Below are 15,298 nucleotides of genomic sequence, written 5' to 3'. Positions count from 1 at the left end.
ATTAAGGGCGGTGGCCCGCCTGTTCCCTAATTCCGGCCCATTAACCGTAGTAACATATAAATAGGACACAATAAGCGAGTCTCGATCTCGTTTCTTTCTGGTTGATGGGGGGGAATTTTCTTCTGCGGAGGAGACCATTTGCATCAAAGAGCTGAGGATTTCGTCGGTTCTTTCGTGGGGATTTAGCGCGTCGTTTCTCGGTGGAAGTTGGTTTTTCCCCGATTGCGGAGGGAAGGCAGAGGTTTGAGCCATGGTGAGGGAGACTGAGTATTATGATGTGCTTGGCGTCAGTCCAGACGCCACGGAGGCCGAGATCAAGAAAGCCTACTACATTAAGGTCAGTGAAAAGCCGCACAAACCTTCTTTTTTTGTTTTTTTGCAGTCGTGATTTTAGCCGCTTAGAATTCAGTGATCTCCCCGGAAATTCTTCGTCTTCGTCTTGAAATTGTCAAAGGATCGTGCATTATTTGACGTTTCGTAATGGTTGATTTGTCGCTGAATTTCTCGATGGAGTTGGCTCTCTTGTGGGAAAAGATTTGATGGTTCCGTGAGGTTGCCGTTGCGTCAGGAAATTACTGCCGCGTGGCCCTGACGCTGATTGATTTTGGGTCAGATACGAGGGCTGGAGTTTGAAGATGGCGGATACGACGCTCTTTCTGATACCCGTTGACTCCGATTGTGAATACTTTGTTTGCCCCAAATAACAAGTTAGGGTTCTTAGGAGATAGAAGTCACTGCTGCATCAGAGAAATGTAGAATTCTGTCGAAGAAGTTATCCTTTTTTTTAAAGATATAATATGACATCAAATCCTTGGAAAGCTCTGAGAAACTGCAGATTCTTCTGAACAACGAAGAAAGTGTGAACTATTTTCTAGGCTTGAATGCTAAGGTGAGACGGATGAATAGCTATTTTGAGTGTTTCCCCCCGGCAAAGCTGTGTGTGTGAAATTAGAGGTTTGTCAAAGTCTACATTTTGTTTGCCATTCTGAATTTTTCCTGCGCGATTGTCTTGTGCATGATCTTTATCCTGAAAATGAAAACTTTTTTGGGGCGACAACTGAGTCTCATTTTAAGATCTAATTTCTATGTTTAAAAATAATAAAAAACGAGAATTAGACATACCCCTTTAGGCGTTTGTAGTTGTCTGGCGAGCATCCTTTTTTTATTTGGTCATTGCGCTTATGTGTATGGTCAACCTTGGCCTTCATTGCTCATCCATTCGTTGCTTTTTTCCAGGCAAGGCTCGTACACCCAGACAAAAACCGAAATGATCCAGATGCGGCGGCTAAGTTCCAGGTATGAATCACTCAAATATATTTTCCGAATTTATTATTTATTTAGGTCTGATAAAGAAGATAATAACAAATGCCTGTAATTCTTTTGAGTCGGATGCCTTATTTTTTTGGGAGCGTCATTTACAGTATCATCTCACGAAAATCTTAGAACTTTGATGGCATTGTATTGTGAAGCTTTCCTTAGAGCTGGGTGATGACCTGTTTGGGTATTGTTTGCAATGTCAAAGTTCATTGACAATTTCTCCCGCACGGTTTTTTAATAATTTATAAGCTTCTGCTAAGTCACAATCGGAAATAATGAAGAGGACAATCTCTTTCTATTATGTGAGCCAGTAGGGAGACGCAAATGGAAGAATGATCACTTTCTATCGCATTAAAGGAGTGAACATAAACTTAGTAGGTACAACGTCAGGCTAGTTTCGACCTAAAGAATGTATCACGTGGGTGACACGTGCCCTGTCATAAAAACCTTGTCTATGTGTATGTTTGATAGCTTCTGTTGCCTTTGAAATATTTTCGCTACCATGTAAACAAGTCTTAATAACTTTGGTGATTGGGTGTACACAGTCCCTTCAACCTGGGTTATGAGGAAGACTCTTTTGTTTATTTGTCTCATCTTCTCCTTAACTCAAGGCTGCTATTGAAAAAAATCCAATGATTCTCATTTCTTTGATTGGGTATAAAATACACTTGCCTTACTGCCAATTTAGCATTTAGCTTCATCTCAAGTAAAATTTCGGGGTATCAAGGGGCGTTGATCTCTGAATATGTTGATATTAATAATTATAAATGCACCGAAAGTGACTCGGTATTTCCCTCTAGGGTTTCTAATGTTAAAGTACGCTTCTTCCAGGTTCTGGGAGAGGCTTATCAGATTCTCAGTGGCCCAGCACAGAGGAGAACGTATGATAGCTGTGGAAAAATTGGCGTATCAAAGTGTGTTTCAAATTCATTTTCACTTATTAGTCATATTCCATTCAGTGAGATTCTATCTTGTTTTGTTCTTTCATGTGTAATATTTACTAGGAGAGAACTTGTGATCTTTTAAAAAATCTCATTACGTCAAAATTGAATGCATTTCATCCTAACATGTGGCATGACACTCGTGAAATATTATCATGGTTCAATCCTGTTTAATATCTCGGTGTCTTCATGAAGTCCTCATGCTGTGGGTCTCCTTATAATTAGCTAACGCAGGTTACTGTGCAGCAGTTCATGCTGGACAATGGAAACTGATAACTAACTTTCAATTTATTATTTAGTGCCTGAACACTAGATCTGTTATGTATAAAAAATAATTTTTTGTGCAGGGAAGCATTTATGGATCCTACGACAATTTTTGCCATGCTGTTTGGAAGTGAGCAATTTGAAGAGTACATAGGGATGCTTGCCATGGCGTCAATGGCATCACTTGATATCTTTCAAGAAGGAGAAAACATTGATGCGAAAAAGTTGCAAGAGAAAATGAGGGTATGTCTTCTGTAGAAGGACAACTGATCAACAGTTACAATACTTTTTTTTGCTCTTTTATGTTTTATACGTGATCATTAATCTGATCTTAAGAGAATCTGAGGTGCAAGATGTCTTGGACATATTATTTTAGATATGTGTATGGAAGTCTCATAAAATGTTTTCACTATCTGTTGTTTTTCCTTATCTTTCTCTCTTCCTTCTCAGCTGCTAGCCACCCGTCCTATTAGGGTTAGGCACAACCCTGAAGAAAGAACGCCAAAGTTTTATAATGGCTGTTACAAGGCTGGCCTGGGCCCGTTCAACTTAAACGTACCTAGGCCTGTGACATAGATGAATCAGAAACAAAGGAGTTTTAAACGTTGTGGGCCACTTATACATCGTGACCCACTTACAATAGATATACAATACTAGCAGACTTACTGTTACTCTTGCTGGGAACTTTATGTATAAGGCCAGTGCATGCCACAGACTAACCCTCGTAAATTTGGGTGTTGAAAGCAACAGCGGAAACTGAATGTAGAGAATTTCCAGATGACTGGATGGTTAATGTGGTAATTTTGCAATGATCTTTCACTCTGATTACGAAACCCAAGTTTTATAAATTCGTGAAATAATTTGTGAAAATACACAAAAGAATGTGTATGGACTCCTTTAAGCACGCTTCTTGACGAATGACTTTCTATATTAAGGTTACTTTTTGTAGAAATACGGCGCACATCTTCCATCAGCCTGTGTTTATGTTTAAATGGAAGCCTAATCAGGTTGTTATCTTTTCACTGCCCATTTAGCTTGTTAATGACATAAGCATATATATTTAGAGCCTCCAAAGATTTTTTTTGTGAAGAAATAAGGAAGACCACCCGTAGCAGTGGTCAACCTGATGCTAATAAAATATGAAGCTGTGTACAAGCCATATACAAACTGACCAAAATGGTCTGTGTTGGATATACTCTGACCCTTCTTCCTTCCCCTGTTGATGCTCCTTTCTCTGCTAAGAGCAGAGAATATCTGGCGGCTAGGGTTTGAACAAACAAAAACAAGGCACTCATACCTTTCTTCGACGCTGGATTTAATACCAGCCAGTTACAGAGTCCGTGGGGCCCACATACTTAAGTTATGTGGGCCACTAAACATAGATATGGACCACATATAAGACATGGCCCATTTACATCACATATAAAGAGAAAAATAAAACAAAGATAGCTCTAATCAACAGTCTGCCCTTCACCTCCCTCCAAACCAAAAAAATATTAGCGCCTCAACGTCCTGAATGACATATCGGCCTTTTCATTACGTCCTGAATGACAGAATATGTCTTGAATGACATATTCTCCATGGAAGCCTTCTTCCCCTTGAATACCACTTCATTATGGTGCAGCCATATCGCCCAGAGCACTGCGAGGAGTCTCCCCCAATCCAGCTTGCTCCTGTATCTACCGTCACCAACTGAGGCCCAAAATGCCTCATCAGAGGACACATTCGCCCCCGCCAACTGCTGCAACGTCCCTGGGCGAAGGGACATGTGAGGAATAAGTGGGAGCCATCGGGACCCATCTGTTGAGTAACCAATCGTCGCTGCCTCAACAACCAGCTGAAGAGATTCACCTTGAGAGGGACTTTTTGTTTCATGGAGCATGGGGTGCTGATTACGGAATCCTCCAGCGCTTCCCTTCTGATCTTCATACAGGCCTCCTTAATAGAAAAATATGTCCCTCACCACACCCATCCATCATGTGTCTCCCTCGCCAGGCTAAGATGTAGGACCTGTTGCATCCTCATAAACTCCAAAAACTGTGACTCTGATAAGGCCCCTGCCATGGTTGGGGTCCAAGCTCTGTCCCAACACTCACAAGCTGTAGCGTGTGGGTTCCGCGACAGTGCAGAAAGTCTTGGGAATTCTAGTTTCATGATGCCTTAGGGACCAGTTATCTGTCCAGAAACGGAAACCAGCGCCATCTACCAATTTGGCATCAAAAAACCCACGGACATGGTATGGCTTGACGTAGACCTCACAAAATGGGAACTCCTCTCGAGTTTTTACCCAACGCCTCTCCAATCAATCCCTGAGCCTTATCTGTTCCTCTGGACATTCAAGACCAGGTCCTCTTCTGCTGATGCAAGTCTTACCAACTATTTGGTCAATAATGCCAAATTCATGAATTCCAGGTGGAGGACCCCCAAACCCCCATGCTTCACGGGTCTGCATACTACGTTCCACGAGACCAGAGGCACCCCTTGCGCTCCTCGTGTTCATTGCCTCCCCAAAAGAACTTTCTCAGCAATCAATCCCAGTGTTTCTCTACACCTGTTGGCATCTTAAAGACCTAGAGATAGAAAACTGGAATTGCTGAGAGTACCGATCTCAGCAGCACCAGGCGACCCCTTTTTGATAGCACTCTTTTCTGTCAGCCTTCCAATCTCCTCTCCCGCTGCATTTAAAATACCAATTGAGTATTTAAAATACGTTTCCCCGTCAACAGAAGACCCAACTAGTTCATTGGGATTGAACCTCTAGGTGTGCCAAGAGCCCTAGCGCATTGTGCCGCCTCCTCAATAGAAAGTCCGAATCCCACAAATGCCGATTCAATTGTAGGCCTGAGAAGTCTGTAAATAAATCTAGTAATGCAGATAGAGAATGTGCTTCCTCTGCCGATCCTTCCTCGTAGAATGTTGTGTCGTCTGCATAGTGGAGTAAGGGAATGCCCTTTGGATAAGTCTCTGTCTGGAATCCTCTTGAGAGGCCGTGCTTGCAGGCTTTGAGGGTACAAGTAGCCAAAGCATCCTCTGCTAGAACTAAAAGTTGAGGTGCTAACGGGCAGCTCTATCTGACTCCCATTTATGAGTGGATTCAAACCGCCTTCCGCATTTCCATTCACCGGGACCAAGAATGAGTGGGACGTAACACATCGTTGCTCCCAGGCCACCCATTCATCGGGAAAACCTCTTTCTCGCATACGAGACCAAGAAAATCTCCAATCAAGAGAATCATAGGCTTTGGCAAAGTCACCTTTCCATAGGAAACCCTTTGTCCCATCTCTACCACTGCTTCATCCACTAGTTGCCTCCCTGGAATGAATGCCGATTGAAATGGTCAGACTAAGTCTCCAATTACCTTCCTCAACCGGTTGGCCAGCTCTTTGGTGATGATGAGATAGATTGAGTTTGATAATACAATGGTCTAAAATCCTCCATATTGGTTGCTCCCAGTCGCTTGGGCAGCAGAAACAAGTGTAATCAATTGAGTCTTTCCAAGCCAAAATTGCCTCGTCAAAATTGGTCTAACTTGTCCACAACCTCAGACCTCACCAGCTCCCAGAACTCGCCACAGAAGAATACCGGGAATCCATAGGGGCCCGGTGCACCCTCGCCATTTCACCCTTGGATCACTTACCGCACTTCTTCCTCAAGGAATGGTTTCATTATCTCAGTCTTTTGCTCTTGTGTCACCTGGGCTGCACTTCTTCTACTCCACCTCCACCAGTTTTGAGTCCCCCGTTTAGTTACCACTCTGAAGTGATCTGCTAATGCTCCTCCCATGGCTCGTTTTCCAATGTATTCATGGTCCCCACCTGCACTCACAGTATTTGGTTCGACCAATGTCTTCCATTCGCCATCAAATGAAAGAAGCGAGGGTTGGCGTCCCCCTCCTTCAGCCAAAGCTGCTGTGAGCGCTGCCTCCAATCAAGCTCTAACTTCTTGTCTTCCTCTTCCGCCACCTTTCGGCATGTAGTTCTTTCATTGAGTTCAGCTTCCACCAAGCACCGTGTGTCTTCTATGTCATCCAGCTGTCGGACTCTTAACAGTGCGTCATCCCTATTGCGGTGTCTCCCTTCTCGAATTTTTTTCTTGAGCCCCATAAGGTGGTGTCTTAGTCCTACCAGTCTGGTAGCCAACCTCACCGTGGCCGTGTCTCGATCAGGTTGTGATGTCCACCACGATACCACTTCTTCCTTGAAGCCCTCCTTTCATAGCTGCGATCTATCCAATTTGAAATATGAAGATCTATTTTGGCTGGCATTATCTTGCCAAATAATCGGGACATGATCTGACAACGGTCTAGGAAGTGCTCGCGCGTCGGCCAATGAGTATTTATCCAGCATTTCCACTGAGCACAAAATCCTGTCCAAGCGGGAGAGGGTTGTAGGTCCCCTCGTGCCTCGCCATGTGTATGTACAATTTATCGGCCACATTTCATGCAATCCAGCTCTCGAAATGAAGGATCAGAAATTCTCTGATCCTGGGTCCTGGCCTCCGGTCCCCTTTGGTCTATCCCCCGTCACATTGAAAGAGTGAGACGACTCCTTCCAGCTCCGCCCACATCCTGTCTCGACGAGCTTCAATAACTGGGCCATAGACCAACGCCACAACACAATGGAAATTGTCACTCCTTTTCAGTTTTACTGCAAACACATGATGTCCCGTCCAAGACCCTAAGCAAAAACAGCTGTGTTCCAAGCAACCAGTAAACCCCCAATCTACCAGCTACATTGACTGCCACACAACTCTCCAATAAACCTTGCCACTCCAAATTCCACTCTTTTGCACCACACTTCTCCAACATCATCTCTTGTAAGCAAACTACGGAGGCAGCCCATTGGCGCAAATACCTTCCCACCACTCCACGTCTCCCTTCATTTCGGAGACCGTGCAGGTTCTAAGAAACGTGATTCATAACTGCTCTAATGGCTGTCCCCCTTGCAGTGGCTTTGGCTGCAGCTCCACTTTCTCGGCTAACTCGCATGCCATTTGTTGTGTGATCTGATTCTCCTCTATTTCAGTTTCCACTGTGGCTGGATGGCTCCTCAGTCTCCTTCCCCTTGGTGCTTTGCTGTCTTGTTTTTCCCCCTTTTCATCTCTTGCCTTGGTACCACTTTCCTCGACAGCCCTTCTTCTAGCAGCCGCATTTGACTGCTTCCCCGGTCATCACCCATGCCTTTTTGCCCTCTGCATCAGTCAAGACCAATTTCCCTCAACGGTACACCACGCCGCTAAAGCGTCAAAGGTCTGCATTCGTGATCCGACGCATCCTCTGTGGCGCCTTTACCCTCCTCCATCGTGGGCTTTGGGCTTCCTTGCTGGTTTCCCCTTGTCGGGAAACCACCATGTCTGTCTCACCCGGATCATCTGGTGGCTGCAGGTGATCTGAGCCGTCTCGCTCTATAATTTCCACGGTCTCGGTCGCGGGGAGGTGGCCGGGGTTGGGGCCGCACAGCAGAGGGGACTGCCGCGTGGAGGGAAGGGGGGTGTGGTCGGGCTTGGGCTCACACGGCTGAGGGGACCGGGGGGGTGGGAGTGGGGTGGGTGGTCGGGTTGGAGCCTCCAAAAGTTGTTCCCAGAGGGAGATTAATGGTCTTCTAAGTATATAAATTTCTTGCCTTTCAGAGATTATCTATCTTATATCTTGTTAGACAGCGAATGGAGAATATGTCCAAATACCTTTCTTATGTTTTCTTTCTAAATTTCGTAATTGCTCATAAGCGGCCTGATAGAGTGACGTGAAAATGCATGGGTTTTAATCCAATAGTGTGCTGAATGTGGCGTGTCCCTCCCCACTCCCATTGCCATACCCTCTCTCTCTCTCTCTCCCTTTTTACTCCAGTCTCCCAAACTATGATATTTTTCTTTCCGAGTTCACATGGCCTCCTATCAGGATGCGATTTTCAACTTAACAAAATGTTGAGACGATTATAAGTTTTTATCTATTATCGAAATGTTTAATCTTATCGGTGTCATTATCCATGTTTTCCCTTGTGCAGGGTGTTCAGAAGGAAAGGGAGGATAAACTTGTGGGGCTGTTGAGGAACCGTCTAGAAGACTATGTTCAGGGGAAAAAGGATTCTTTTAAACGCTTTGGTGAAGCTGAGGTTAAAAGGCTCTCAGATGCTGGTATGCTATCTTTCCTGTTTCTCCCGGAACCTTTATTTGTTTTCAGATATATACACTGTTTGAAGCTGTTATGTCCTTCAAAAAGATAGAGATGCTTTCCCACTATACAGCTTTTGAATAGATCAGAATATTTATTTTGGCCTCCGTCAGTGTCAAAATCATCGACTCTAGTTGTTGATGATAATTACATTGATGTTTTCCAGGATGGTTTATTGTAATTAGAACTATTTAACACCCAATAACAGTACATGCTCCCAGGGCTTTTTTTGGAAAGGTTACATCTTGTAAAATTTAAAAATGTGGGTGACCACTCAAAATGGTCAAGAGGCTCATGATAACATAAATAATTAAAAGAAAGATAATGGAAACGCAAATTAGAAACAACAAGTAGTATTAGTAAAAGAAGCAGTTGGCTCTTTCAATGTCTGTTTCAGAAATCAAAACTTTTTTAAAAAGTTGTCTCTGATCTTTTATATTTTGGAATCGCCCAGTTTTTGGAATCGAGATGCTAAACACCATAGGGTACATATACTCCAGACAAGCAGCAAAAGAACTCGGCAAGAAGGCTATCTACCTAGGTGTCCCGTTTGTAGCGGAATGGTTCAGAAATAAAGGACATTCCATAAAGTCTCAGGTCAACGCTGCAGCAGGTATTTATTAATTTTTACGTAATCAACAATTTGTTACAGTATGGTAGAAGATGATTTTCGTGCCCTTCATCTGTGGTAGGCATCATTGCGCTTGTACAAATTCAGCAAGATATGCAACGGCAGCTGGGGGAAGAGGGCAAGCATTCTGAACAGGAACTTGAGCAGTACGTGGAGTCGCAGAAGGAGGTGATGATCTACTCTCTGTGGAAGCTCAACGTCGCTGATATTGAGGCCACTCTCTCTCGTGTTTGCCAGGCGGTATACATCTCTCTCACTATATACATATATCTTTCTCTATCTCTCCCTCTCTGTCTATACATCTCTCTATATGCATCTCGCCCTCTCCCCTGCTGTCTTTCTTTGCTTCTAAACTATCATCCTAATGGCAGGTCCTTCAAGAGAATAACGTCAGCAAAGAGGTTCTCCGTGCCCGTGCCAAAGCACTGAAGACTCTCGGAAAGATATTTCAGGTTCTCTCTCTCTCTCTCTCTCTCTCTCTCTCCATTTAATATGTATTTATGTATATAATTGTATATTTATAAATCTTTCGCTCTCTCTATATCTATGCATAATATCTAGATTATACAAAGATTACATAGAGACATCTCTCTCTCTCAATGCCCGAATGATAAAAAAACTTGACACTGCTTATTTTTATAAAATATGTAGAATTGAATAAAATGCAAATGTTGTATTCTTCAGAATCCCAATTAGGACGTCTCCTCTCCCAGTTCACACTATTGAACGCACACAATCTATATATGGATTGATAAATGACTTTATATCTTTCTGTCTCTCATGATGTGGAGAAATATATACTAAATACATGTTCTTTCAAAAAAAATACTAAATACATGTAGATAAATAGATAAATATGTGGATATGCATTATTAATTTTATAGTTCATGTAATATTCTATTATGTGGTATAGATAGGTAAATAGATAGCTTCCCTTAGATGTAATGAAAGCTGTACGAATTGAATCAGAGTGCTAAGTCACGGAAGGGAACAGAGGCTGAAAGGTCGGCGCCCGGCACAAGCCAAGATGAAAGAACTACCTACGTACTGACGGAGGCCCCCTTCCACGAGTCGTCTGTACAGGTTTCTTCTTCAACCTGACATCTTTTGTTCCACACCATTGAAAAGTTCATCATTCCCTAGCATGTTCAATTGCCTGCAGAGCCCTTACGTGGAGATGCCCCAGTTTGGTAGCTTCACCATGCCGATGCCGGCGGCGCCGCCCGGTGCCCGAGAGCGACGTTGATGGGTAACTGCAGCTGTTTTCTTAGGCTGAATGGTGGCGCCTGTAAATAAGACAATGGGTATGATCAAATATTTGTTTGGCTATGCCTTCAGTTATTTCTCGAATTCTTTTTCCCCCCTTCTTCCTGTTGTAAATGCCCATGGAATTGTCCGTCCCCTTGGGTTTTCGCCCTGGCTTTTTTCCGTTACTGGGGGGTTAAAAATTTGTTTAATCACAACTTATGGATGAGATTGGAAGTGCTTTTCCCTCATTCTGCAGGATTATGCCGTTATATTATTGTTTATTAAATATGAAACTTCATGATTATTGTATCAAGTTTTTAAACATTCATCAATTTTATGATGCCTTCAAGGTTTTATGAAGTTTTTTAGGGTCCAGCGTGGTACTATTAAAAGTCCACTTGAGCTGCTGTTAATCTCATGAGATCAGAGGTCATAAACATAATTTGGCTCAGCAGGTTTTATCAACATGAAGGGCAGATTGACGATTCCTCGTATTTATATGGTAATGATTGCATACCGATGATAAATGGTATTATCGAACAATCCAAATATGTATGCCCAAATCGATTACATCTGAAACATTTTATTTGAATAAACATTATCGAGTAGTAGACTGTTAGACATTTTATATAACTATATCAAGAATGCAAGTGACCATACTTACAGTTCTCTTGCTTAAAAGAATTGTTTAATTGTTTATGGGGCTTTCTTTCAACATCAAAAACGCTTTAGTTCTGACCAATGATGTGCGGGACTTCTCAGGCTTGTACCAGATCTTCCAGATGTTTTGTTTATGTTCTCATTAATTAATAACTTTCATGAATTATCTGTAAACTTCTAGATTCCTTCAAATTATTTTTGATTCCCCACATTTTCCATTACTTCCGTTGTGTGGGGGAAAACCTAAGAGCAGATCAATTATGTATTTTAAAGATGATATGAAGTACTAAATGACAAAAACTGCAAAGTAGATGTCTACTAAATAATTCCAATCCTATGGAGGTACATGATGTAGGAGATAAGGAATGCGATCCTGGATATTTTTACGATTAGGGCTACCTCTTTTCCTTTCCCAGGAATTTCCTTTTTCTCATAGCTTCATTCTCTCTGACCCCAATCAAATTTCTTGGACATTTAATGCATTAGTCAACTGAATAATGGCAGTCTGCACAACACGAAATATCAGAATACCTTAATTTGACACCATGATAATTAAACTCATCTTTCATAACCACATCGCATCCGTAGGCCAGAGCAATATTCTCGTTATCTTCCTTCAGCATTCCTAAACCTTTAATAGTACCTTTTAAATTTATTAGAGATAAATTATGGAAAACATGCGAAGATAAACCTAAAGTGAATGGGGAGGATATGAAAGCTTCATCAATTGATATTAAAGATAATCCCACTGTCATCTGTTAAGCTCTCTGGAATATTGTGTAACCAAAATCATAATGCTGAGGACACTGACTCTTTTTTCACCGTGGGTTTTGTAAGCCAATGGCATGAATAACTCTTGTAATTAAAAGAAAAAAAACTAATTATGTACTTCGTTGAACCTCACAGATAAGAGAAGGGGGAGGACCGAAGAGGGAGAGAGGGAGGGGGAGAGAGAGGTTGAAGATAGATTATTTCAAGAACTTAAGTGATCGATTTTTTGAGAGATATTGAAAGGAAAAAATATTTTAAGTTGATTTTTGCCAATATTGGCTTGTTTGGATGTGTGGGAGAAACTGCCTTATTGGTTTATTTCATACTTGAGTTATTTGCCATTTTCTAAATACCATTGTTGCATTCTTACCTTACAGTTTATACATTAATTTCAGGCTACCCTGGAATACCTGGGGAAATGTCTTGGTGGAGGTGACCATATTCCTATCTGATGAAGATTTTCTGAGTTAAGACAAATCTCACTCAAACTCTTTTTAATTTTTTTAATATAATTTGACATCCCCTATCACCAAGTCATTTTGGATCGTGGGCATAAACACGTTGGTAAGAGCCCAAGAACAATTCTGGGTTAAGATATCCATGAGTAGAATTAAGGATACAGCCCAAAATTGTCTAAAAACATACACATCTTCTAGATATGAAATGTTAACTCAATAATACCCTAAAAAATAACATATTAGATAGGGAATATATCGATCCAAATGAAAACAAGCTACCAAATTAGAATAGACTTTTAAAGACTATCTAAATGAAATAGCATAATAAACTTAAATTTAATTTATTTCATTAAAATACATCATTTAAGCACATCTGTTTTCGGGTAAAAAGGACCAAAGTTTGAATCCTGTCAACTTGATATTGATTCAGCTATTAAAAAATCAATACCGATTGACTCAGTAAACTTACTATCCTAGAAACAATTGTTATTAATCTTATTCTAAAATTCTTAACCAGGTTACGGCGTAAAGTACAGACTGATAAATGATGTTCAGAAAACTTAACTCTTTCAAGAATGCATTCAACATATCTTTTAAACTATCCATTTATTTTTTGATTATATTATTATTTTAATGTGTTACTTGAAAGCCAATAAAATCCCATTTTTGGTACCCCATCTAATAAAAATAAGTATAAATGGGATAAATCTAGATATTCTACACAATACCCAGTCAATTTTACAAAGTCGCATAACATTTCCCAGGAGTTTATCATATTATTTACAGTTGAGTGTTTCGCAAGTATGATGCCAATTTGCATAAAAACTGATCGTAATTTTTTCTATTCAACCTTGTTTTCTCAGATACGTTGATAAGCGGTAAATACATGTAATAAACTGAATATAAATTCCATCATTTCTATGGAGATCCATATGGATCAATGAAGAGAGGCAACGATTATGGGGTTTTTATAGAAGAAAACTTAAGATTCAAATTGTCCAAAATGGAAACGATGGAATTTTGAAAATTCATGCATGTAAGTAAGTAAATCAAAAATATTCCAATAATAGAAAACTCAATTATATGGATAAATATGATTAAATAGGTATAAAGGTGAATCGTTTAAGTCACATGCTTTTTGAACCCAATAGCTAATTTTCGAATAAGTCATGAGTTATTGTCTCTCATAAACTATGTATTTTGAATTTTGACCACATAAGGCCAATGTTTGTGAAACTTACTCTTCCAGCGACATGGTCTGTCATGAATTATGTCATCCCCAATTCAAGACACATGCCCACTAACATTTAATGGTGTTAGACTTTTGAGTTTTATGCCATTATTTTGACTTATTAGGTAATTTTTAACTTCCCCCTCCTAATGAGTACTTTAGCTTCCATGTCATAAGCAAAAAATCTCCTAAGTATTTATGTAACATAGGACTCATATAAATCAGATCAAGACGTTGAATTTTCACCTATTCAATGACCATAACTCTTCTCATGGATATTCATTTTCTTGCACTATTTCTTGATGTTTCATGAAATCCTTTTAGTAACAATAATATGGGGATTAAGGATGAATATTGAATCACCCTCCAAGGTTTGAATGGATCATACACATTTCCCTCCGCAACAACATTGAACTCTCTGGGGTCAAAGTAATACTTTGGTGTATTTCAGTTACATTAAGATTTATATTGCCTCTAATGATTTTATATGTAGTTAACTAATGGGTGATTGAAAACTTCAGTCCTTGAATACATAGAGTTTTCCCAAAATTAGTATTACTAGTGTAGTACCAATACAACACTAGAAATATTATCACCTTCATGAGGGATAAAGAAAAATAATTTTATTTTTTAAAATCTATTAGAAGAGAAACCCACGTAAAAGTACACGTTCTACTTGTAGTTTTTATATCAATGTTTTATCCCACAATCTGAATAATAAATTTTTACTATTAGTTACATCTTGTTTATTGGGTCCTAGATTACTAAAGTAGTGGTCCTATTAAGGTATATAAACATTTAATTATTTCTTTTGATTTATGTGGAAAAGGTAAGACCTAAGAGGGAGTGAATTAGGTTATATAAAAAAAACTATCTCTAATTTAGATACCTAAGTCACCTACAATGTTTTTATCTAGGGAATGAGAGAGCATATGGGAGACACTGTCATATTTATACAGCTTAGCTTATTCCTTACTGTTCTCCACAGGATATCCGGCCTAGAGTTGTGAAATACCTAGTGTAAGGTTTTATGAGCCCCCTAAGCCAAACCATTTGGAAATGATATCAAGAAACAAAAATTCAGTGAAGCTCTGATGTCCTCGACCCCCAAAATCTTCCTTGGAAGATCAGTTTTTCACTTCTTCCTAGTAAGCACCAATAACTTCTCCTCTTCAGCCCCCAAAGCCTTGTAGGAAATTCAATTTGAGAAGCCACAATAGCTGTGAAAGTTTAATACAAGTTCTATGTTAATCAAATCACAAGATCAGTAATCCTTAGTACCAACAGATGTTTCTAAGGATTCCAAGGGCATCTTCAAATATAAAGCAAGAGATCATCTAAAATAAATACATCATAAAATTTTGTCAATCAACTAATTTTATCTAATGGTTTAGATGCACCTGAAATCCTGAATTTTTTTAAAGATATCCAGAAAATATAAAATCAACCTCCCTTCAATTTACCTCTACTTTACCTTTTCTGTTCTTCTCCCTTGTTCCATTATCAATGATATTCGTTGAATGCAATGCTATCAAGGTGTTCAAACTTATGAAATTAAAATTTGAAATACCTTCTGAATTTCTTTAACAAATAAGCAGATTACAAATC

The 15,298-nt window shown here is 40.2% G+C and overlaps 1 protein-coding gene across 1 annotated transcript; it reads left to right on the top strand.

Annotated features, from left to right (window-relative positions):
• The first annotated feature begins 80 nt into the window (after positions 1 to 80).
• On the top strand, positions 81 to 10,818 carry LOC144702398 (chaperone protein dnaJ 10-like). Its single transcript, XM_078574429.1, has 10 exons — positions 81 to 337; positions 1,237 to 1,296; positions 2,149 to 2,231; positions 2,606 to 2,765; positions 8,525 to 8,654; positions 9,146 to 9,304; positions 9,384 to 9,562; positions 9,694 to 9,774; positions 10,292 to 10,405; positions 10,485 to 10,818. Exons 1-10 carry the CDS (start codon positions 251 to 253, stop codon positions 10,566 to 10,568), a joined length of 1,137 nt encoding a protein of 378 aa, XP_078430555.1. The 5' UTR covers positions 81 to 250; the 3' UTR covers positions 10,569 to 10,818.
• Positions 10,819 to 15,298: the final 4,480 nt, after the last annotated feature.

The sequence above is a fragment of the Wolffia australiana genome, chromosome 1 (genome assembly GCF_029677425.1).
Source record: "Wolffia australiana isolate 7733 chromosome 1, ASM2967742v1".
NCBI classification, from domain to species: Eukaryota; Viridiplantae; Streptophyta; class Magnoliopsida; order Alismatales; family Araceae; genus Wolffia; species Wolffia australiana.
This window is presented reverse-complemented; position numbering and strand designations above follow the sequence as displayed.

What these genes read in the sequence shown, in the direction of transcription:
- LOC144702398 (XM_078574429.1), top strand. Translation starts at nt 251, where the DNA reads ATGGTGAGGGAGACTGAGTATTATGATGTGCTTGGCGTCAGTCCAGAC. An exon ending in AGAAAGCCTACTACATTAAG is followed by an intron (nt 338 to 1,236) that starts GTCAGTGAAAAG and finishes GCTTTTTTCCAG; the next exon opens with GCAAGGCTCGTACACCCAGA. An exon ending in TAAAAGGCTCTCAGATGCTG is followed by an intron (nt 8,655 to 9,145) that starts GTATGCTATCTT and finishes GGAATCGCCCAG; the next exon opens with TTTTTGGAATCGAGATGCTA.